At 41.9% G+C, this 25,947-nt stretch overlaps 1 protein-coding gene across 1 annotated transcript in view; it reads left to right on the top strand.

The window, feature by feature from the left end:
- Positions 1 to 2,621: 2,621 nt before the first annotated feature.
- The window catches only part of APBB3 (amyloid beta precursor protein binding family B member 3), a 71,760-nt gene continuing 48,434 nt past the window's right edge, over positions 2,622 to 25,947 (top strand). Inside the window, 5 exon segments of the mRNA XM_033927615.1 lie at positions 2,622 to 2,737; positions 12,073 to 12,260; positions 14,095 to 14,162; positions 19,041 to 19,101; positions 19,563 to 19,709. Of these exon segments, the coding sequence (XP_033783506.1) occupies positions 2,689 to 2,737; positions 12,073 to 12,260; positions 14,095 to 14,162; positions 19,041 to 19,101; positions 19,563 to 19,709 (513 nt within the window). The 5' untranslated portion in view covers positions 2,622 to 2,688.

Below are 25,947 nucleotides of genomic sequence, written 5' to 3'. Positions count from 1 at the left end.
TTTTGGAAACTGTTAGAGAATATAGTGTTCCATGTGCTCGCTCCCGGGGTCAGTCACTGCCTTCCCCTTTCTTTCTTGTCTTTTTATTGGGGGGGGAACCTTTCTGAAGTAGCCCAAGGGCCACAAAAGTACGGGCCTTTGGAATCTGTGAGACCTTTTGTCATCTTCTTTATATTCTCTGGAGGGGGACCGGGGGTGCACTGGGGGATCTTGGTGGATGGGTAGGGTTGGGGTGCTGGGGGGATGGGTTTTCTACTTTGGTTGTTTCTGAAAAACTGTGTATTGTTCGATGTTGATTTCCTTGATCCTGTTGTATTTTTTTGTTCTTTGTACTTTTCGCATTCGCAATAAAAAAGATTTGAACATAATCCTATGTTATGACTTTTGGCTTTTTCTCAGTAGATAACAGCATGTCTTCTTTGCTGCTGGTGATGAGCATTGTATCTGCATAGCACAGGTTGTTCATATTTTGGCCATCGACTTTGAAATCAATGCTCTCTTCCTCTAAATTTGCTTTTCTGAAGATGGCTTTGCCATAAAGGCTGAACAGCTAAGGTGACAAGATACATCCTTGCCTGATGCCACATTTTAATGGAAACCAGTCAGTGTTACCATATTCAGTTCTCACTGCAACTTCTTTATTTTCATAGAGGCTCTTTATCAGTTGAGTTATGTGTTTGGATATTCCCTGTTGGACTAGAGTTCTCCCTAGTTTATTGTGATCCACACAGTCAAAAGCTTTGTTGTGGTCAATGAAGCAAAATTATAGGGGCTTTTGGTATTCTATGCTCTTCTCCAATATCCATCTAACATTAGCAATAATGTGTCTTGTTTCTTTTCCTTGACCTTTTCTGAAACCAGCCTGAACTTTGGGTAGTTGTTGCTCAACGTATGATTGTAGCTTTTGTTATATTATTTTCAGCAATATTTTTCAGGCATGTGGAATTAATGCAATCAATCTGTAGTTGTTACAGTTCTTGGCGTCACCTTTCATATCTTCACTTTGTAACCAGCACACATCACTAAGATCCCTTTGCCTCTCAAAATACGACCAAATAAATTAAGTGGTCACAAACATGTTAGACTAGGATATATTAAATTATAGCTAAATTTGTATATAATTTAATATGCCAAATATATAGAAAGTTATGCAAATCATCTCACCCACCCACCCAAGCCCCTCTGTTGAGAGCACGTAAGGTAATTATATTTTAAATATGACCACACACTGAAATAAGCTTGAAACCCCCAACATTGGACCTCTAAATAAAGGAAAACAGAGTAAGCAGAATACAATAGAAAAGGGTTTTTAAATAACGACCCCTACAGAGGATATCACGAACTGGTTCATTATAAAAAGTATGTAGGCAGAGGCCATTGGCATTACTGACAGTCTTAAGGTATATGAGAGGCCACTGAAATGTTCTCAGCCCAACCAACAAAGTTGGAGCAGTCTCTATTGAGGGCTATACACTTAGTCCAGTGATTTTCCACTTTTTTGGTTCAATTGGAAAAATATGGAACGAAAAATGTTGGTTGGGCTGAGAGCTTTTCAGCGGCCTCCTTGTATGACTACATCAATCTCTTAAAGCCACCTAGTACTGAATAAAACTGAAACAGATATTTTTCACCTTTTTACCATGAAATGTAAATGGTTACAATATTTTCCTCTTCAGTTCTATGTCTTTTGAAGGAACAAGGCAGCAAGTAATGCTATCATGAACTAACACACACTGCTTTTCATTGGCGATGCTCGGAAGACATTAATTTCCACGGTCCCTTTTGTTACCCCATCTAAAAAACATATAACTGAAAATTAGAGGGGTTCCTTAAGATTGCAATCCATCTAGCCCAGTAGTCTGTCTTCATGGTGGCCAATCCAGGTCACTAGTACCTGGCCAAAACCCAAATAGTAGCAACATTTCATGCTACAGATTCAGGGCAAGCAGTGGCTTCCCCATGTCTGTCTCAATATGGTCTTTTCCTCCATGAAATTGTCCAAACCTTTCTTATAACCAGCTACATTAGCAGCTCTTACCACATCCTCTGGCAACACGTTCCAGAGCTTAACCTCCCAGTGAAAAAATATTTCCTCCTATTGGTTTTAAAAGTAGTTCCCCATATAAGAACGTAAGAATAGCAAATGCTGAATATTGTCAAACTATTGCGAACTGAATTATTGCTTTAGTCAGCTATGTTTTCATGCATGTAGCTCAGACAGCATCAGATGGAGTTTTTGAGAAGGGAGATTTGGAGGCAGGAAGAAGGGAACCTCCCCGATTTTCAACTGGAAATTCATTGGGGGGTAGGGAAACAATTTGCAGGAAGAAATGGGGAAACCTGCTGCTTTTTTGACAGACGGAAAAGAGAGCCGGCAAGCGAGAGGGCTGCCCCCTCCTTCCTGCGTCTTGTGCTAATTGGAGGTAGTGAACCTTAGCAAGAGTTGCTGATCGGTGCTGGACAGCTCCACCCACGCCTTTCGTCCTTCCGCCTTTCTCTTATTGCCTCTCGAACTCCAGGAGCAAAGCCAGATTTTTTTTCTAGCCGACGGATGCTGGATGTTTTCATCCCCTGCCGGTGGCAGTTATGTTTCAGAATCCACAGCTCTCTTTTCCTTTGGTGTTTTGGGTCTTGCTCTAAGCGATCGGATTTGGTCCCATCTGTGCTGAACATTTCCCCGGATTCATCATGCTGGGCAAAGACTACATGCTGGCCATAATCATCGTGAATTATGACGGTAGGTGTCCTTTCCTTTGCAATGGAAGATGCTCGTTTGTTTTGACAGCAGACTCTCGCAAGGGGCTGATTTCCTCTTCAGTCCTTAGAGGGCCAAGCTATGATTGTAAGAGGATTCAGAGTGGAGACTTGCGTTATTTGAGGTCGCTGTTGTTATACGTGAGGCTTTAATGATGTCTTCCTGGTTTTCAGGTGGGTAAGGGAGACATGATGGCAGGCTGAAGAGAAGCTGCTTCAAGTGAATCACAGGAGCTGCATTTTAGGAAATTATATTGCATTAAAGTCTTGTAGTTCTAATGATTTGCAATAAGCAGTAGACATTATTTCCCCCCCCCTAAAAATAGCCCTGACAACAGAAGGTTGGAAAAAAGTGCAAACGAAAATAATATTTATCTATTTTATTATTTATATACCAATTATATCCTAAGTGGTTTACATTCAGGTACTTTATCATATAATTTCATTTATTTATATATATATATATAGAGAGAGAGAGAGAGAGAGAGAGAGTATATCACCTTCCCTACATCATACAGATGAAAGTGGTGTACAGCATATTCTAATACAGAAAACAAAAACCACTGCAGACACTGAAGTGGCTCAGACCTGAGCACTAGACTCAAAGAATTCGTAATGTGAAGTCCGGAGAGAATCCTCACCTTTAAATCAGCCTCTTCCCGCTAACTTTTCAAGTCTTATTTTCATATGACTTAGGAAAACAACAGATGTAGGTCTGCATTAGAGAAAGATGACAAGCTGATATTTATCAATTTAAGGTATAGGGAGGGGGGAAGTTTATTATGATATGTTTTATATGATAATGGAGTATATGGGTGGGAGGGATGGGAAAGGGGAAGGGAAAAGAATTTATGAAATGTACCAATGATTGTTTGTAAGTGATGTATTTATTGTTAATGTGAATGAATATATTTAACACTTAATGTAAGTATGAAAATGAATAAAGAATATTAAAAAAAAAAAAAAAGAGAAAGATGACAAGGAAGCTGGAATTCAATCACTGACTAGTGAACAGGGGTAGATCTAGGCCAGTGGTTCTTAACCCAGTCTTCAAGGACCACCTGTCCAGTCTGGTTTACAGGATACCCCTAATAAATACCGCTGAGATATATTTGCATGCATCGTCTACAGTGTATGCAAACATACCTCATGCTTAGCCATTACCGGTAATTACCCAATTCCCGATCTCAGCATAGTCATTAGAGGCAACCTGAAAATCAGAATGAGCAGGTAATCCCTGAGGACCCGGTTGAGAACTGTTGACTCGCAAACTTTTTGAAGCCGCAGCACACATGGTGGCCATGGCTCGAGGGCATCCGGAAGTGCATGGACGTTGATGCGTCGATGTCCGCTCATGCACAAAGGCCCTCTAGACAGGGTCCTGAGCCACCAGTAGGGGGTGCTGGAAAGGAAGAGGCACGGAGAGGAGAGGCACCACGAGAGGCACCACGAGAGGCACGTCCTGTAGGCAGTCAGCCGGCACCTCTCCTCCTCCCCGGCGTCTCGCGGCACAAGCAAAATTAGATGGTCATCTTCCTATGCGTCACCAGGCACCATTATGAGTATTAAGGATTTCTATGGAATCTGTCAGTGTAGTTATTTTTATTAGAATTTATGTACCATCTTTTATAAAAACATTCAGCCAAAGTGCAATAGGCAATGCAGAAGTAAACATATTCAATTAACAGTACAAATTAAGGCATAGTATGCTATTTATAAGCAGGGCTGCTGAAATGTTCTCAGCCCAAGCAACAAAGTTGGGGCAGTCTCCATCGAGGGCTATACACGATAGTTCAGCCATTTTCCACATTTCTCATTCCGTATTTTTCTAATGGAACAAAAAAAGTGGAAAATCACTGGACTCAGTGTATAGCCCTCGATGGTGACTGCCCCAACTTTGTTGGCTGGGCAGAGAATTTTTCAGCAGTCCCTCGTCATGTCCAACAGCAGCAGAAGAGGAATATGTAGACATATAAGATAACACCCAAGGTTTGCTCCTCACCACTTGTCTGTCTGATATAGGGAAGGTGACATATAAAACAATAGAGTTTCACCTCACATCTCATCACTGGTTTGTGGCAAGGACACAGTAGGAGAGAATAAAGCTCTTCGGCTCAGGCTCTTGCTTTTACCATATTGGGTATCGACTCCTTCTCTAGGGAGACTGCTATTAAGAGGCAGGTGCTAGAAGGATCTCACAGGATCCTGCAGGAAACTTTGCATGCATTATTGTTGTTCTTCTGGTTGTTCAGGGTTTGCCTCGGCCATTTCAACCATTGTGCTGTGACTTTCTTCATTCGCAGTGTCTCTAGAAAATATTGTGTATTCTTAGAAAACCTTAAACAACAAAAACTAAAAGTTCTGGAAGTGCTTGTCTAATAACATATATTTTATGTCATTGGTAATTTTCTTGATATCGAACACACATAAAATACCATTGCTGCCACAGCTGCAAAATTCGGTGGCAAGTCAAATCCGCGCAAGCCAAATGCGCGCAGTCATATGCGCCCAGGCATTTCAGCGCAGGACAGTTGCACGTGACACAATTGTGCACAGGACAACTAGCCGTAAATACAATCATGCGCACGATAACTGAGCGCAGCACAGTTGCGCATAAAACAATCATGCGCAGGATAAATGAGCACGAGACAATAACACGAGAAACTTTCGCATGCATGGGCAAGACTGTCGCGCATGTGCAAGAAAATCACGCACATGACATACGCACGTTGTTACGTCGCACCTCAGAAATCTACATATGATAAACAGGATGTAAAGGATATCGTTGGGTCACGTGAGTGCATTTTCATTACTATGGTTACGTAGGCTCTTTGTATATGTGCTGAGAACATGGGTCACGTGAGTGCATTTTCGTTACTATGGTTACATAGGTTCTTTTTATGTGGTGAGCACAGCACACACAATATAAAGAAGTAAATGGAAACACAATACTGAATATAGACCTGGGTGCAAGTGTCCGCACGCATTTGTCTTGCGCGCTATTGTCTAACGTGATAATAGCCTGCGCGCATTTGTCCTACATGCTATTGGCTTGCGCACTATAGACCTGCGTGCATTTATCCCACGCTCCATTGTCTTGTGCTGAAATGTCTGCGTGCATTTGACTATGAACCGCAAAATTCATTTGCATCATTTTTTTGTTAGAATTTGTGCCAACCAATGCTTCGCATTTATTTCAACCTTATTAAATGCATCTACACCTGAATGCACTGAAAACAGCAATAGCAAAAATAGAACATACTGTTGCCAAATATATCCCTCGACTAATCAAGGCTCTTCATAGTTAGTTCTTAGCTCATTATTTGATCTATCACCTATAAAACACAGCTATTAAGATCATTTGTGGCGCAAAAAATACGATCACGTTTCACCCCTTTTGATTAGCGCACATTGGTTACCAGCTGAACACAGAATCAGTTATAAAATCCTACTTCTAACATTCACAACAAAATCAAACAACCAACCAGATTTCATCAACAGACTTTTAATTCCCTATAATACATTCAAATCTCTTCGTTCAACGTCTCTGAATCTTCTCGTTATACCTTCTTTAAAATCGATTAAAAGTTGCGCTCCAATAATTTTGCCGTCACTGCCCGGACTCTCTGGAATTCGCTGCCTAACCACTTGCGAGGTGAATCCGATTTAAAGCAATTTAAAGTAAAACTAAAAACGTTCTTGTTGCAGGACGCCTTTGGATAACAACTATCCTTTTAAGGACAAAATTAAAGTAAACTGTTACTTTTTACCCTAACCGATTGTACTTTCTTTTTATGTTGCACTTTTCTATAACGATTGTAGTTCTTCCCCACTTTCCTATTGTTTGAAGTAGGTCCAAACGTTTTATCTGTGCTTTATTATGACACTTGGATTTTATCCAGTATCCCTTGTTTTTATATGTTTTAATATGTTTTAATGTAATTTTATATTGTACACCGCTTAGAAACCTGATTAAGCGGTTTAAAAAATCTTTTAATAAACTTGAAACTTGAAACTTTATACCTAAGTGGTTTACAAAATAAAGATCTGAAGGGAAAAAACATAACAAGGTAGTAACCCCCCCCCCCCTTTTACTCAACCACGATAGCGGTTATTAGCATAGGGAGCCGCGCTGAATGCTCGGCGCAGCTCCCGGTACTCATAGAGTTCCTATGGGCATTCAGCGTGGCTCCCTGTGCTAATAACCGCTATTGCGGTTTAGTAAAAAAAAAAAAAAAGGGGGGATAAATTAGGAGGCCTAGGTTACAACAAATTTAAATGTTGATTGAAGAAAGCTAGAGTAATTGCACCAATTATCTAAGACAGTGTGTCACCAACTTTTTAAACTGTGGCATACTAATCTCGGGGCTGCGCCTGGAGTGCACCTGGAAATGCGCAGACGTCGATGTGATGACATCACGCACATGCGTGACATCATATCAATGTCCGTGCATGCGCGGATGTCCTCCAGCCGCTGGGGAGGAGGGGTGCTGCAGAAGGAGAGATGGGGAGAAGGCACCTCCTGGAAGCAGTCAGCTAGCTTAGCGTTAGCGTTAGCGTTTAATCAGTTAGCGCACCTTAGTAAAAGAGGGCCTTAGTTACTTATTCTGCTTTTGACTGATTAACAACTGCAAATGTATTGTGAACCTGATTTTTTTTTAATAATTTTTATTTTTTATTAAATTTTCATTAGATGCACAAAAAGCAAACTTAAGCAATAAGAAATGAACAACAATAGTAATAACACATGGCTGCATTCCTAGTTGTTACAAAGCTCAAATTATATGATAAAAATTAATATCAAAGTAAAATTCTATAGAATATGGAGCAAATTCACAAATGGGTAGCTTTGACTAATAGGCTGATCAAGATTGGGAACAATATGGGGCTCATAATCAAACCAAAAATATGTCTAAAACCTGCCCAAGTCAGCACTTGGACAACCTAAAAGACGGGTTGTCCAAGTGCCGATAATCAAAACAGGTTTTTAGACATATTCAGAGACTTTTTAGACCTCTGAATCCCGCTGTGTGCTCAGAGCTCAATGGGGCATTTTTGGAGGAGTGGTGAGGGCGGGATGTGGGCCGACCTACACATAGTCATACTACAGGGATCATCAAAAGTTTTACCAGGCTGACTGGACGGAACTTATACGTTCTGACTTAGGTGATCTAAAAACAGGTCTAAGGGCCGGATTCTGTATAGGACACCCGGCCTCAGAAGCCACCTAAGCGGCTTTTGAGATTCGCACACAGGGGTCCTATATAGAATCACCTAACACCACGATTCTCTAACCGGTGTCTGTGTCTTAAGCACCAGTTATAGAATCGGGTTGCCGCTCAGCTGATCGCGGCAAGGGAATTTCCCTGCCATGATCAGTTGAGCGGCAGTGGCCATGGCAGGGAACCCATCCCCACCACAAAGACTACCGGCAGGAGGGATGCCTGGAACCCCCAAAGCTGCTCCCCCACTTCCGAATGTCTGCAACAGGATTGCCCCATTCCTTTGGCCATCCCCCCCCCCCAAGATATCCCCTGGCAGGAGGGATGCCCAATTCCTCCTACTGGAGCTCCCCCCGCAGAGATCATCAACAGGAGGAATGCTCAATCCCTCTTGCCGGACCCCACCCCACCCCTCTGCAAAGGTTGTTGGCAGGAGGGATGCCTAGTCCCTCCTGCCAAACCCCCCTAAAGGGCATGCTCCCCAAACCCCCCCCCCAGCCCACCCGGACCCCAAAGTACCTTGTGTTAAGTTGGCTGGCCATCCAGCAGGCTTGCCTTCACTGAATGGCGGGCCTGCCCATTCCCGGAGCATTATGGGATGCACCGGGGAGGGGCCTAAGGCCCTGATTGGTCCATGCTTTTAAAGCACCTGGGTCAACTGGAATCTTAGGCCTCTCTTCTAGAGCATTCTGGGATGCGCTGTGAGTAGTCTAAGATTCTGACTGGACAGATTCCTTAGACCCCCCTCCCTATGGGAGTGGCCTAAGGGATCTGGTCAATAAGAGAGATATTCCCTCTGTAATTCCCCCAGCTGAGCACTGTATATTGATGCACTTTCTTATCCAGTTTGTCTGTAAGCTCTTTTGAGCAAGAACTCTCTTCTGTGTTTTGATGTACAGCGCTGCATATGTCTAGTAGCACTACAGAAATGATTGGTAGTAGTCGTGGAATGTTCTTTGTCTTGTTTAACCATGCTTTTCATGGTCCGAATTCTCTAAATGGCGCATTGTCAGCGGCTACTTTAAAAGCAGCCGCTGATCGCATGTCAACCACTCGACAGCACCATTTAGAAAATTGCACCTCCGGTAAAGGTAGGTGCTGGAAATGTAGGCCAGGATTTTCAAGGTCTGCATTTCTGGTGCCTACCTTTGGTGTGAATTGCACCTAAGTAGGCGCTTTACAGCGTCTAATGCCACAGAAAGAAAAAATGAGATTTCAGCTGATACAAAACACTGCCATTAAATTAATATATAATGCTAGGAAATACGATCATGTATCACCACTGTTAATAGATGCTCACTGGCTTCCAATTGGTCATAGAATCACCTTTAAAATAATACTGCTCATCTTTAAAACATTAGCCTTCGATGAACCTCAATTTATATCTAGACTATTAATACCCCACAATTCTCAACGCTCACTTCGCTCTTCTGGTCAAAACCTCCTCACAGTTCCCTCTCTGAAAATCATTGGTACAAGAAGAGCTGACATATTCTCTGTGATGGGACCTCAATGGGAACGCCCTGCCACAATACATTAGAATCGAAAAAGACGTTATAACATTCAAAAAACTTTTAAAATCTTATTTATTTAAAGATGCCTTCAATATTTAAATGTTTCGTGAGATTCCAGATTATGCTGCGGTTCAACTTCCCCTTACCCTCGTGTTCTTCCCATTCCTTCTACCTTAAATTGAAAATTGTAACTTTTATCCTTTCCCTCCCAATTCATGTTTGTTTTTGATGAAAGTACTTTGTTAAATGTTTGTTTCTTTTTATTATACTGTATTTTTATTTTGTACATCGCTTAGTGATTCTAATAGGCGATTTATCAAATTTATTAATAAACTTGAAACTTGTAGGCATGTCTAATGACTGTAAAGCGTCTATGGAGGCACAATTCTGATGCCATTTTTTTAGGCGTTGTGAAAATCATTTAAACTGCATTTTTCACTTAACTTAGGCCCAGGTAGGGCGCCTACTGTCATAAAATTACCAAACATCAGTGGGAATTAAGCTTATTAATTCAAGTCTTCAGCTAGTTAATATCACTCCATCAGACTTTGTTTCTTCTTTCATCAGATCCTGTAGACCAGGGGTCACATGCGGCCCCCCGTGAAGTATTTTGTGCGGCCCCACTCGAGGGCGATGCAGTGTTTTCCTCTGCTGCCCCCAGTTGTTTACCGTCTTGCCGGCTCCCTCCTCTGTCTTGCTGCAGCGTTTGCGCAGCCCCAGAAACATTTTTTTCCAGTCAATGCGGCCCAGGGAAGTCAAAAGGTTGGACACCCCTGCTGTAGACTATGGGGCTTATTTTCAAAAGAGAAATATTCCCAAAAATGGCATAAAATGGCATTCGAACGTTTTGTTTACTAAAATGTCCAAATGTCCATTTTTAAACACATTTTCTAGATGGCATGGTAGGGTGTTTTTTGGGCAGGATTAGGGTGGATTTATGATTTGGATGTTTTATGTAATAATAGTCTACGGAAAAGTGGCAAAACCCGAATATACGAGGGAGGTAGAAAAATCACAAAACCAAAGAAAACCTCCCAAACCCCAAGAATAGAAACTAGACAAGGGGGAGAGACAAGAGCAAGAAAGGTCAAACTACTCAAAACAGTCTGTAATAAATTTTGTATGGACGGAAGAGTCCTCAGTCACACAGCCATCCATTTGAAACTCCCAGGGGAAAGGCTGTCACTGGCTTACACCCAGAAGGGTGTTAACTGTGAAACATCCCCGGGCTCTACTCTGAGCAATTTAAGTGATTAAAGTGCAACCAACAGTGCTGAGTGTGAAAAAATATATAAATAAATAAAAAAAACACACTCAACCATTCACAATTGTCTCTACCCCTTGTACAGGGGGCCAAATAAAAGTATCAAGCGTCCATATCCAACAAAGCTCAAAAAAACCAGCAGGAAGTACTTAGCTTCTCTGTGGAAACAAACAGCCAGCAGATGTAAATGCGTCCAACGGGACTCCATTTCAGGGGTGCACACCCCCTTCTTCAGGAACGGCTGGACTGCACTGTGAACCTCTAAATCATCCAGCACAGCTTAGATTGACAGAGCAGAAAATGGCGCTGAACTGAAAAGAACGCCTCCAATTTAAACTGCAGACTCAAGCACGTCATTGGATGAATTTATTACAGAGTGTTTTGAGTAGTTTGACCTTTCTTGCTGTTGTCTCTCCCCCTTGTCTAGTTTCTATTCTTGGGGTTTGGGAGGTTTTCTTTGGTTTTATGTAATAATAGAACATTACAGAAAACATCCAGGGCAAAACTTGGACGTGTAAGGATAGGCCTGTTTCAATAATGGATATGTGCCAAAAGGTGGCCAAACCGACCAGTTGACCACTGGAGGCATGAAGGCATGCCCTCCCCTTACACTCCACTTGTCACTTACTCCTTCCCACTCCCCAAAGATGTGAATGAAACAGTAAACAACAGCTTGTATTACCTAGTGATTGGTGCAGTGGACTATAGAGAGGGGGACCCAGGCCCATATCTTACTCTATTAGTACACTTGTGGTGGAACATGTGAGCCCTCCAAATCTACTGTACCTACTTATAGATGACACCTGCAGGCATAAGGGCTATTGTTGTGGTACATAGTTGGGTACAGTAGGTTTTGGGTGGGTTTTGGAGGGCTCACCATACAATATAAAGGGGTTACGGTGAGATGTGTGCCTGGGATTTTTTATGTGATGTTCACTAGAGTGCCCCATTGCTCTATCGGGATATGTGTGTGGCCAGTCAGCTTTGAATGCCCCTCCTACATTCCAATGGCTAGTTTTTGTGCATTTTTCATTTGGATGCCTTTTTTAATGGTTTAAAAAGATAAGACACTCTGAGGAAAAAAACACATTTAGGAAATGGCCATTTTCGCAAAACAAGATAGACATTTTTCTGGTTTAAAAATGGCCATTTTTTTGCTACTGGAATTTTGTGAAAAAACATTCAAAATTGGATTTAAGCGTCATATTGAAAATACCCGTCCACACCATCTGAACCTATTGCATAATAGATTCCGACCAGTGATGCTTTATGTTCTTGTCTTCCATGGTTAGTCATCAAAACCTTTTCTCTTCTTTAGATAATCTCTGGAATGACCAGAATTTGGAAACTGATCTGAGTCTTCCCCCAGGATGGAGGACAATCCGAGATACTTCTGGGACTTACTACTGGCATGTACCCACAGGAACTACTCAGTGGCAACATCCAGCATACAGTTCTGTCACAGCACTGAATTTAGGCGCTGGAGAGGGCATTCTGCAAGAAATGGTAAAAAAATACCAGGAAGGCATCTGCTTAGCCTTAACACTGGCCTTTACTGGCACACTATATTCAACATAAATTAAAGGACGTTATTTACTATAAGTTTCATTTTATGTAATAGGATCAATTCACTAGCTTAAAGCATGTTCATAAATCTATCTCTGAATGAAAGTGCTTTGAATCTTTTGACCTTCTAAAGCTCTTCTAAAGTATATTAAAATGAAAGAAGCTTGTTCACTTGATTAGATCCTAAACAGTGGATGGTAGGCAGTGCCAGATATAAGTCATAGGTACAAGAGTAATGGAGAGGAGAGAATCTCCTAATCGCAATCCCCTTTCCCCCGACGTCCATATCTTTCCTTTCACCTATAGGCTTGCCTATCCATGGCTGTCCAGGCATCAATAGAGAGAGCTCAAAAGGAAAATTGAACACTGGAGCCTGCTCACCTTCATTTTCAATACAAAGCAGACCAGGAGATGTAGAAACCCATCCTGGACTCTTTGGGGAGGACGGGATAGAAACGGAATTAAATAAATAAATAAATAGAAGTGTGCAAGTGGACAAGCAGCCAACATAGCCACATTTTGCCTAGAAAGGCTGCATCAGGGGCAGAGTTGTCAAATCAGGCATATACAATTATTAAAATTAAAATAAATGATGATATTTTGAGTTGTGATAAAGGCTAGGCAAATGTGGTGCCAGAGGCGGTTGCCTATGCCTAGATCTGGGCCTGAGGGAAGGTGGAATGAAAGAATCCGCGTTACGGGTTGTTATCACCGGCCGCAGCGGTAAAAGCTCTGACGTTCATAGAGTTTCCTTTGAGCATCGGAACTTTTACTGCTGCGGTCGGCGATGAAAAACGCTAACGTGGCTTCATAACAGCGAGGATATGTATTTAATATCATATTATTTTGAATGAAAAATACACAAATTCTGATTTAAAAACGGAATCCACCCAACACATCAATTAATGTATTTAAGCTTGATTTATTGAAGCAACCAAAGAAGTATAATATAAAAAGAAATAAGCATGACTACAAAAATTGCAGAATAAACAGTCTTCTTATTTATGGGGTCCTTTTATTAAGGTGCTCTAACCGATTTAGCACGCGCTAAATGCTTTCAAAATCTTACTTTTAGTTTTTAAAACGTTGACTACAAATGAACCCCGATTCATCAATAGATTACTCATTCCACATAGTACGTCACGCTCTTTAAGATCCACCGATCAAAAACTTCTAACAGTTCCATCACTAAAAGTCATTGGAACTCGTCGCCCTGACATTTTTTCTGTAATAGCCCCACAATTATGGAACAGTTTGCCCCAGTATCTTAGAGTAGAAAATGACCTGAAACAGTTTAAAAGCAGCCTAAAGAGTTTCCTTTTTAAAGATGCGTTTAATTTGTGAGCTTAATTAAGGATTATTATCAAATTTTTCCTTTTTTATCTTTTTATTTCCCCGTTATCTCCCCTACCTGTTGTATTTTTACCATTTATGTTTTCTTTAATATATACGATTGTAGTTCTACCCTTTCTTTCCCCATGTGTCTGTTAGTTTGTATGACTTTATTTATTATTTTGTATGATAATGTGTTAAATTTATGTATCTTTTTATAATTAATCTGATGTATCTATTTTTTTATTTGTAAATCGCTTAGCAAATTAAATTAAGCGATTCAATAAGTCAAAAATAAACTTGAAACTTGAAACTAAGACGCTCATTATATTCTTAAGGTCATCTTAGCAAAATCGGTTAGCGCACCTTAATTAAAGGACCCCTATATGAGCAAAAGACTTGTATGTTTACAATATTCTCATTTTTTTTTCTCCCTATGCAGCCTAGTGCAATAAGTGAAGAATCCAAAGAGAGACTTTTCTCTAGTCCAGGAGCATCACTGAGCCGAAGGTATAATATGGACACTGAGGCTCATGAATTCAGTAAAGACATGGGGGGATGGGGGAGAGGGGGGGAGGCTGCAAGGGATGGAATCATTCAAACATTTGCCATGGTGGAAAGATTGCTTCAATAGGAAATGTGCTTGGGAGAACGAGGACTAAGGGGCCTTTTTACTAGAGGGCATTATACTGTACTAAGCTGCAGTAAAATGTAGCCTTAGCATGCCCTTAGGTAGGTTTTTCCCATGCTCTAAGGCCATTTTTATTGCAGCTGTAAAAAGGCTGATTTTCTAATTTTTTTTAAATTAATGGGCATATACTAATGTCCAATTGTGTCATGGAAATTTCCACTGATTCAAAAATAAAGGTCTCTTCTATTAAACTGTGCTAGCAGTTTCTAGCGTGCGGAGCCACGCTGAATGGCCTGTGCTGCTCCCGACGCTCGTAGAGTTCCTATGAGCATACCAGCCAGCACTAAAAACCTCTTCTACACTTTTGTAAAAAAAAAAAAAAAAAGGGAGGGGAAGTGGGGTTAATTAGCTGGTAAGGTGCCTACCACCTCACAGTAAGTGTCTACACCAGGGGTGTCAAAGTCCCTCCTCGAGGGTCACAATCACGATTTCCCCAATGAATATGCATGAGATCTATTAGCATACAATGAAAGCAGTGCATGCAAATAAATATCATGCATATTCATTGGGGAAATCCTGACAACTTGACTGGATTGCGGCCCTCGAGGAGGGACTTTGACACCCCTGGTCTATACCAAGGCGCCTACCAATGCCTACCTGCCCCTACATGAAAAGTAGGCATGGTTAGGGGTGCCTTTTGGGTGTGGATTGACTTAGGTGCCATTATATTAGGCCAAGAAACCCCTGGCATAATATACCAGCATCTAACATTACTATGTTTACTGGCACATAAGCTTGATTTAGGCACCATTAGGCACGATTCTATCTTTGATCAACATACGGTAGGTGCCACTTTGCTAGGCACCTACCGAGTTAGGTGCTGTTTCTAGAATCTGGCCCTTAGTGCGTACTTCAAATACAAAAATACCATAAAGGAAAAACTTTGTTTAAGAGTAAAATCAAACACATTTGTTCCTGAGAAAGCCAATCTCAAGTGTCTGCAGTCAGACCTCAGAACAAATCTTGAGAACAAACTTCGATGCAGACTATCATTGATGGTTTATATCTCAGTTTTGGTCTGAATTTTTTTTACAATTTTATAGTTTTATTAAATATTTATATTTGAGAATGGAGTGAAGTAGTACTTAACTTGACGGAAGATCTCCGTTTCGCCCAAGTCAATATATTACATCAGGCTTCTTCAAGAAGTTAATCACTGCCCTTCTGGAGTATAAGGCTCTGGTGTATTTCTGTATCCTGGCAGAGAAAGTCTGGTTCCCTTCTCTCTCCCTGCTGGGTTTCTCCTGTGTAGCTCAATGTCTTCCTCTACACAAGAGAAACCCAGCAGGGAGAGAGAAGGGAACCAGACCTTCTCTGCCAGGATACAGAAATGCACCAGAGCCTTATACTCCAGAAGGGCAGTGATTAACTTCTTGAAGAAGCCTGATGTAATATATTGACTCGGGCGAAACGGAGATCTTCCGTCAAGTTAAGTACTACTTCACTCCATTCTCAAATATAAATATTTAATAAAACTATAAAATTATAAAAAAATTCAGACCAAAACTGAGATATAAACCATCAATGATAGTCTGCATCGAAGTTTGTCCGCAAGATTTGTTCTGTCTGACTGCAGACACTTGAGATTGGCTTTCTCAGGAACAAATGTGTTTGATTTTACTCTTAAACAAAGTTTTTCCTTTATGTTATTTTTGTATTTGATATACGACATTTGCCTTAGTGCGTACTGACAGGCAAATTATCATGAAATGCTTTAATGAATTTTGTGGTAAGCCTTTCTTCCCACGTCAAGTGTGCATTAGCACATTCCACATATGATGACCCCTAAACTGCCTGTTTACTATGTTGTCAAAATATGTGAATCTTTCGGTAGCATTATCTAGTCGGGAAACATTATTTTAAGAAAAATCTGTTAAGCAGAATTGGATTGCACATTGTTAATTACAGAGAATACAATAATTGATAGTGATACATCCTCGATGAGAAGCAGCATCCCTGTGTCAGACTAATAGTAGAAGCTCTTTAGGTTTTTACATTAATTTATTCATATAGTTTGATATACTGGCCATATGAAAGATTTTCAGAGCAGTTTACAATGTCAAAAATATAGTAAAAGAGGTAAGAAGAAAATATAAGAAAAGGAAGTACGTTATTGTCCCCCTTCCTATTGTTTTTCCCCTGAATTTAATTAAATATTTTAAATTTGAATTAGTGATTGTATTATCGAATGTAACCATTAAATAATTTTTCCTTTTGTTTCACTATAACCTATTTAAATTACCTTTAAATGTAATGTTATTTGTGTTATTTGTATTTTAGATAATTGTTTGTTTAATTTAATAATTGCAAGTGTGTCACCAACTATTTTATTTGTACATCGCCTTGAATTTTGAATTGGCGATAAATCAAAAATACCTAATAAACTTGGAAACTTGGATAGGAAGAAGATCGAGAAAGGATGTAAATCAGGCACCCACACTGTGTCTGATATTAATCCCAAATTGGGGGAATTGAACAGGATCAGTCAAGGAACTGTCAAATGCCTCCTAAATCCAGCTTTTCTTGAATGCAGGCCCTAGTGACACTAGGAGTTCACACTTTAAACCTCTGGCCCTACAATAAAACAGGAATAAGGCAACCTGTGTGCTTTAGTGAAAAGGATGCAGGTACTTTCTGTAATGTAGACTTTGCCACATTTTCAAAGCAAAAGTACATAGCACTTTAAAAAAAAAAAAAAAAAAATGGTTCCAAAAAGTCAAGTGTACACCTGCAATTTGATGCACATAGTTTTTCCATGAAAAATGAAGTGCATTACCATACTTTGGATTTTGCACATCAGTGTAAACTCCTGCTCCAGGGAACTCCTGTGCTTGCTGCTAGTAAAAATGTACACTTCTCCCTCCATATTTGCAGTTTCGATTATTCACGGTTTTTAGCTTGCTGGCTCTTCCCTCCAAATTACATTAGCTTGCATAAAGAAATCGCCGATTCCAAGTGTTTACAGAGAAAATCACTGATTCCTAGCATTTTCTTCACCGTGTTTTGCCTCTTCTTCAGGAACAGGCCAGGACTCCCATCATGTTATTTATGGTTTCACCATATTCATGATGGTTTTTAATAGAAAACCGTGAATAACATATGAAAAAGTTATTTGCGGTTTTTCTGTATTTGTGGGTCTGTTAATCCCCTAACACAGTGAATACGGAGGGAGAAGTGTATGTTTATTGGCTGTACACAAGGTCAGTTATGATTTTGGTGCCCACAGACAAAATCAGAAAGCATAGAGGGGTGACAGAGATCCCAAAGATTGCAGAGCCAGAAGAGCAGAGGAAGGCTATGATGCCTCTATGGTGCCAATTTGATGCAACACATGCACAGTCATAAAGCAGGTGGAAGCAGATCCTTCTGTGGCCTAGGTAGGGTTACCATATGGCTCCAGAAAAAGGAGGATGGATTGAGACATCCAGGTTTTACTTCTACTGAAATCAAAGGAAGTAAGGACAGAGAGAGAGAGGCAGATGGGTTTCATTTCCATTGAAACCAATGGAAGTAAAACCCGGATGTCTCAATCCGTCCTCCTTTTTCTGGAGCCATATGGTAACCCTGGGCAGATGCCTATGCAACATAATACCAAATTTGGTTTCAGTTTCAGCAGAAAACACTAGTTCATTTTTGCCCAAAGCTGCAACTCTGTGCTGGGTACCCACAGTGCTTCCACCAGTAATCTGCACTCTCCCCCTCCCCAATAGGCATGGGTCAGACCCTTTCCTCACTCCCCCAGGCCTACCTTAGAATCTCTGATAGCCTATTCGAGGCTGGAGAGATCCTCAGTATGGGTTCTTCCTGCCCATACTGGTTCCAATCACAATATGGCTGCTGTGAGACTGAACCTGGAGTCTGCAGCAGCCATTTTGATGGCAGAGACAGCATGAGCAGGAGTGACTGAGAATCATTCCTGCCCTGACTAGCCACTACCAGAGACTCTAAGATAGACCAAGGGGAAGGCTAGAGGTGGGTCAAGGGAGTAGGGAGTAGAGGCTACTATTGTTCATGGGGGCTGTTATTGTTTGGGGGAGGAGGAAGGGGAGGTTGGAGGTACAAGAGCCAAAATTGAGTGGTGAAGTTCAGGTTCAATTTTGGCCACTCTCTACTTTTACTTACAGTACATAGCAGGTGGGTCATTTTTTTAAAGCCTCTTGAGCAGAGACTGTTTTCTTCTTCTTTGTGACTCTATACAGTGCTGCGTGCATCTGGTAGTGCTATAGGAATAATTCCTAGTAGTAGCATTAGTGTGAAGAGTTTCAGTCTTTGGGAAGCAGAGCTGAGACTGTGATGTCATAATGCCTCATTCCACCAATAAGAGCCAACCTCATCAGTGATGTCGCAATGGCTTGATTGTCCTGTACTCCCCTCTGCCCTCCAACCCAGCCAGCTGATTAACCGTTCCCCTTACTGTACCCATGACATCCTGTTTGTCTGTCTTGGCTGTTTAGATTGTAAGCTCTATCGAGCAGGGACTCTTTTCTTCTTCTTCGTGACTCTGTGCAGTGCTGCATGCGTCTGGTAGCGCTATAGAAATAATTAATTTAGAGTAATTTAGAGTAATTTAGAAAATGACCTTCCCTGTGTACAGAGGAACTCCAGATGAGGGTAAGACTGCTGCTCGAGGCAGTACAAAACATTAAAGACATGGGTCTTGTGCTCCTTACACATCTCTCTCTCTCTCTGTATCACAGGAATTCACTGACTTGGCCTGATGAGGAATCGTTTCAAAGCAATAACGAACCGGGTTCCAAGGTATCAGCACTTTATAGCTTTACCAGGAGACTTCTTTATTTAAAGAAAAAGAAAATACAGAAGAGGCCGTTAATGTGCAAAGGCTTCTCATATTACATAGCAGACACTGATCTAATTTGATTACTGGGATTTATTCTCAAATGGACTTCTTTCATTCTGTGCCTTTGAAAACACTCTTGTGAAGATACAGCCCATAATGATTACGTAATTGTACTTGGAAAGTAGAAGTCAATAAGGAGAATTTGCTTCCAGATAGTGTTGGAGTTGACGTTTGTGGAATGAAGATTCTTAACCTTAAGTCTATCAAGGCTTCCACAGCCCTGAAAAGCATTCTCACTACTATAAATAATCACATTGGATATTTTAAGAAATCATTACTTTTAAAATAGTAAAGAAATGATCATTCTTTTTAGGAAAGAAGGATGCTGGCTGTAGATTTCATTCTCTGTCTTTGCTTTTAGTGCTTTGCGGTACGCTCCCTGGGATGGGTAGAGATCCCCGAGGAAGACTTAGCTCCTGGAAAAAGCAGCATCACTGTAAACAACTGCATCCAGCAGCTGTCCCATAGTAAATGTGACAGCAGAGATCCTGCAGGAGCCTCAGGGGAGGTGAGCTCTTCTTTAAGACCTTCAGACTACCACATGATATTCAAAGAATCCTGTCCTGTAAACATAAGGTGACCATACGTCCCATTTTGAATGGACCCGTCTCGTTTTTAGATCCCCTGTCCCGTTGTCCCCAGCTTCGGGACTACAAAATGTCCCGTTTTCAGAGACAGCATCCCGAAGCTGTGCGTGGGGACAATGGGACAGGCAATCACTTCCCCTCCCTGCCACGCCAAAGCCAGCCAGCCTGCCTGCTTCCCTCCCTCCCTCCAATGCCGAAGCCTACTGCTGCTTCAAACCTCCACCCCCCACGGTCCGCCGCTGCAGCCGCCCGCCACCCGCTGCAACTAAAAAAAAGGAAGGTCCAGGCGCTGGCCCAAAAACCTTCCCGATGTCAATTCTGACATCAGAGGAAGTTCCGGGCCAGCCTGACCCGGAACTTCCTCTCCAGTGTCAGAATTGACTTTGGGAAGAAGGTTTGTGGTCCGGTGTCTGGACCTTCCTTTTTTTTAGTTGTAGCGGGCGTCAGGCGGCAGCGGCAGTGGACCATGGGGGGGGGGATTGAAGCATCGGTAGGCTTCTGTGGGTAGCAAGCAGCAGCAGGGGCCGGTCCAGGGGGGGCAGGCTTCGGCACTGGAGGGAGGCAGACAGGCAGGCTGGCTTTAGCACAGCAGGGAGGGAGGGAAGTAGGCTGGCTGGCTTCGGGGGGAGGGGGTGGGACAAAGGCTGGAAGGCAGTGAGGGGGACCAAGGTACAAAGGAGTACTGACACTTTATCTGGGCGCACTAAGGACATAGGAAGGAGGGACTGGGGGCACTAAGGACATAGGAAGAGGCACTAAGGACATAGGGCTAGATTCACAAAGCAAACCGATCGGTTTGTGACCCCTTAGCGACCAAATTCCCCTCCGGCCCGATTCACTTACCCCCTGCCGACCATCCTCTGATCCGCGCATGCAAATGAGGGGAGGGACATTCAAAAGTAGGGAAGGCAGCGATTCACTACCCTGCACTGCTCCGAATCTCCTGCTCTCTGCCCTGAAGTCCTGCCGCCCTTCACTGCCCTTCCCTGCCCTGCAAGCCTGTGGTTTTAATCCGCGAGTTTAAAGTGGGTTAAAACCACGGGCTTCCAGGACTCAAAACTACAAAAAAAAAAAAAAGATTGCAGCTCTGATGGTCTGCGGGATCCATGCAGGCAGATGGGGGCGTTCCTCCGATCGCTCCCATCTGCATATTTTACTTTCGTGAATTTGTCAGACCTGCCCGGATCGGGCCCAATCAGGCAGGTTAGTGAATCCAGCCCATAGGAAGGGGCACTGAAGGCACTAAGGATATAGGAAGGGGCACTAAGGACATAGGAAGGAGGCACTGGGGGCACTAAGGACATAGGAAGGAGCACTGGGGGCACTAAGGACATAAGAAAGAGGCACTGGGGGCACTAAGGACATGGGAAGGAGCACTGGGAGCACTAAGGACATAAGAAAGAGGCACTGGGGGCACTAAGGACATGGGAAGGGGCACTAAGGACATAGGAAGAAGGCACTGGGGGCACTAAAGACATAGGAAGGAAGGAGGGAGGGAATAGAAGGGGACAATTGTTGGGCCTGAGTGCAGAAAGAAAGAAATGAAAGAAAGGATGAACAGTCAAAAGGAAACGCAACCAGAGACACATGAAATCACCAGACAGCAAAGGTAGGAAAAATGATTTTATTTTCAATTTAGTGATCAAAATGTCAGTTTTGAGAATTTATATCTGCTGTCTATATTTTGCACTATATTTGTGTGTTTTTCTATAGTTACTGAGGTGACATTGCATATTTTAAAGTCAATCTGCCTTGACATCTTTCAAAAACCCCAAAATATAAATGATAATTAACATTTTCTCTGCGTATAGAGTGCTTTGTGTATTTTTTTTATTTTATTTTATGGTTACCTTTATGAATTAATAAGATATTATGTGTACATGAAAAATGAATGGAAGAAATTAGGGGCGGGATTGGGGCGGGGCTAGGGCAGGATTGTAGGCGGGAGTGACAATTAATAGATGTCCCATTTAGATGAAAAAAATAAATGGTCACGTTATGTAAACATGAACTGGACTGAGGGGACCTGTGCTCTGCATTGCTGGCCTGGTGGCTGTGGAGCAGCGCTGTATACTGCTATGCACAGGCCCTGAGTTTGAGTCCAAAGTGATTCTGATCCCTAGGTCAGCCAGGGCAAGGGATGCAGAGGATATGGACTTCATGGCCCCTGGAGATTGAGGAGGATAAAGGAACATGGCACCGTGGTCCATTAGAGGCTTCAGTGGAGTAGCCAGATTGCTGCATTTATGATGGGCTTGAGCCCAAAGTAGGTTGGCACAACATTTCATCTATGTCTCCTACCCCAAAACAAATTAAATAGAAATACCTGAGTTGGCAGGAACCCCAGGCTCCACCAGCTGAAGATCTCCTTCCAGCCAGAACACCTGCAACTTCGGTAGCAGGCTATAGTGTTCCTAAACCACTGCCACTGCTAGCCCTTGCACATGTTCAGTTTGGGGGTGATGGCTCAGGGATACTGCAGCTGGCTGCCCAGGTTGCAAGTGTTCTGGTTGGGCGTAGGGATCCCTGCTTGCTAAATTAAGGGAGCACCAATTTTGGGTGGGCCCCCTGTCCACCAAAACCCACCCATGACTACACCACTGAGATCCCAGTTCAGATGAAATTGGAAGCTAGGGGAAAAAAATGACTCCATCTGTTCATTGGATCCTGTTTTGCACTTCTGTGATTTATTTTATTTTTATGATATACAAAATAAATTCAGGACATTTTACCCATCAAAACTCGACACACAATCCAAGGTACTAATTAATACAAATAGCCCACAGCATGGAGAGAAGAGAAACCTGTCTTTACTTCTAAACTTTTTCTGTCTTAAAGGCATCCCAGATAGAATGCTCAGTTATCACTGAGATTTCCCCCTTCCTCTGTGGAGAAAGTGAGTTTGCCTTTCACAGCACACATAGGGGCCTTTTAACTAAGCTATAGTAAGCATTAATAAATGCTTATCACAGGTTAAAAACCACTACTGCTGGGCACGCTCAACGCTAGGGCATCACGTGGTAGTGTAGGATCAGCACGTGCTTCCCATGTGAGTAGGCTAATCAGTTAGTACCTCCACATTGCTGTACACTAAGACAGTGGTTCCCAACCCTGTCCTGGAGGACCACCAGGCCAATCGGGTTTTCAGGCTAGCCCTAATGAATATGCATGGAGCAAATTTGCAAGCCTGTCACTTCCATTATGTGCAAATCTCTCTCATGCATATTCATTAGGGCTAGCCTGAAAACCTGATTGGCCTGGTGGTCCTCCAGGACAGGGTTGGGAACCACTGCGCTAACCGATTAAAGCATGTGAGTCCTTAGACCAGGGGTAGGCAATTCTGATCCTCGAGAGCCGGAGCCAGGTCAGGTTTTCAGGCTATCCACAATCAATATGCATGAGATAGATTTGCATCTCAAGGAGGCAGTGCATGCAAATCCATCTCATACATATTCATGGTGGAGATCTTGAAAACATGACCTGGCTCTCGAGGACCAGAATTGCCTACCCCTGCCCTAGGGGAAAGGGGGTGTACAAAGCTTTGTGTGTATATGTGTGTGCATGGGGGGGGGGGGGTGGCGGGTGTTAGACCACTTTGTTGTAGCTGTTTTTGTGTGCCAGTATCCTCTGCTTAAATTGTAGGGATGGAGATCTGATAAATTCTGATCCAGGGCATCAGAACACAGGCAGAGTGAGCACACAGATGGTTCTGAATGCAGGCCAGGTCGGCACACCGACCTAGGCCCTGTGTGCGGATCGAGGCCTGTGTGTGGATCTAGGCCTGGGTTTGGTTCTGAGGCCCTGTTTCTCATTTCCTCTCCCTCTCCCTCTCCCTCCTGCCACATATACATTGTAAGCAAGGACAAGGGTTGCACCTTGAGCAGAAGGCTGAGGCATTCTCCCCTCCCTGACTCTTGCCACATATAACCTGACATACATTTACCCTTTTTCTCTTATCTTGTTTAAGCATCCCTTATATGGGCAACAATCAGACTTTGCCTGAGCAAAGCTAATCAAGAGAGCTTAAGAAGCATGCATTATAACCTTTGGACTGTCACATTCCATAGTAAGATTTGAGACATATCAGAAATGTACACATTGGGAATCACTTTATTGTAACTGTTATTATGTATTCATATGTCAAGTGAGATAGTAGCTTTGAGACAGACATGATATAGATAAACAATATATTGCCTTGGTTTAATCCTCACTGTAAATGCATTATGAAATTATAACCTTGTAGAGCATTAACTAAGTAATTAATGGAGATATGATTCTCAATAAAAAGAGGGAGAGACCATTCATTGGAGCGCCTCCTTCCGACTCTAAGATTGCGTGTATGTGTGTTTCCTTTGTGGGGCATTCCTACATTAAATACCATCACAAATAGGACAATTTTTCTTGCCATGTCACTAGCATCTATTTTGATGCCTTTTTGTATTTTGTGCCTGTGGAGTTCATCCTTGGGGATGGCTGTATTGTATTATCAGGCTGTGACTTAGTTAAACCATGGTTTTTAGGCACATTCTAATTATAAGGTCCATCAGAACAAAGGTATTGAAAACTCCTTTATCTTAACCTGTTGCATTTAGGGCTCCTTTTACGAAGCCGCGACTTTTGATAACGTGCTAACCCCCGCGCTAGCCAAAAAACTACTGCTTGCTCAAGAGGAGGCGGTAGCTGCTAGTGCGGCCAGAAGTTTAGCGTGCGTTAAACCGCTAACGCGGCTTCGTAAAAGGAGCCCTTAGTTTATTTTAGCTTCTGATTATGTTTTCTAATGTTGTAGTATGGTTTTAGACAAAAATGCATTTTCTAGCACTTGTTTACCGTTATGCCCTCTCATTCTTTTTACTATGTAATGTTCCCTGTTAACATGTTTTTACAGTATCTATTATCGTGATTGTTTATTATTTAGCATTGGGCAATATTATTATATTTGGTTCATTGTATTATCTTTTTTAACAAGTATTTATTTTGATAACTGTTCATTTTAATTACTTTTTACATTCAATTAGTTCTTGTTTCCATTATGCTTCAATTGAATCTGTCATGATTATGCTGGATCTGCTCTCATTAGGCTTAATCAGAAGTTTGGTATTATTAGCTTGATTAATATTCATCATTATCATGTTTAATCAAGTTTTTGGTCAATTTGCAAAATGTGAGTTGTTATGATATGTTCTTTATGTAATATTCTTTTTAAGTTATTGTGGTTATGATTGCTTTTTTAAAATTATTGTTAGGTAGGAATTGTTGCTTTCATTGTTTCGTTTCATTTTGGTTATTTATTGCCTAAGTGTTTTTCATGAGGGCACATTTCTTACTTTTTCCGTTATTATAGCTTATTATGTACTCCATGTATTTATGTTTTCAGTTTTCATACATGATTCATTTTCATCCATAGCTCAAAGACATGTACATTGTTTTGCCTCTGCTTTGCTCATTTTTGTCTTTTTACCCTACATCATCCGGTATGTATATGGTTTTCTTAGCATCATTTTTAAATGTCATATCATGGACATTCACCAGTGCTTGTTTCCCACATCATACATCATGGAACTTTCACTGGCTAGTCTTGGTACTCTCCATTCGTTTACAATCTCTTCCTTCTAATGTCTGTCAATGTTTTTTGCCACCTTAGACAGCAATGGTCACAGTTGGCACTTCTCTAATTCTTCTTTTTTTTTATCTTGTTGGTCAAGGTCAGTCATCAAATTTGCATGCATAAGGTTGGTACCACAGTCACCTTCACGTCATTTTTACTTCTCATTTATCTTTCTTATTTCATTTCATTATATCTTATCCCCTTTAGGACCCCTGAGGAAGGTGAGCTCGCCAAAAACACGGACCGATGTAGAGTCTGTCAGGCCAATCATACGTGTATTACTAATTCAGACTTTTATTTGTATTTGTATTATGAAGAGCGAATAAGAATCATCTTTCAGGACATCCACATCCACAGTCTTTTGTTTTTATCTTTGGGGTGTTAGACTACTGTCAGATACTCTTGGGCTGGTCCAGCTGGTGAATATAATAGTGATGCAGAGGCTATCCAGGATCTGATCCCATGTCTGATGGGTCTAGGAAGGTTCTGGATGTGCATGCAGGTGGTGCACCCAATCCCAGGCAGAGAGAAAAGATGGCTACTTCTACATTGGC

The sequence above is a fragment of the Geotrypetes seraphini genome, chromosome 18 (genome assembly GCF_902459505.1).
Source record: "Geotrypetes seraphini chromosome 18, aGeoSer1.1, whole genome shotgun sequence".
Lineage (NCBI taxonomy): Eukaryota > Metazoa > Chordata > Amphibia > Gymnophiona > Dermophiidae > Geotrypetes > Geotrypetes seraphini.
The sequence above is the reverse complement of the archived record's forward strand: the minus strand, read 5'-3'. Positions and strand labels throughout refer to the sequence as shown.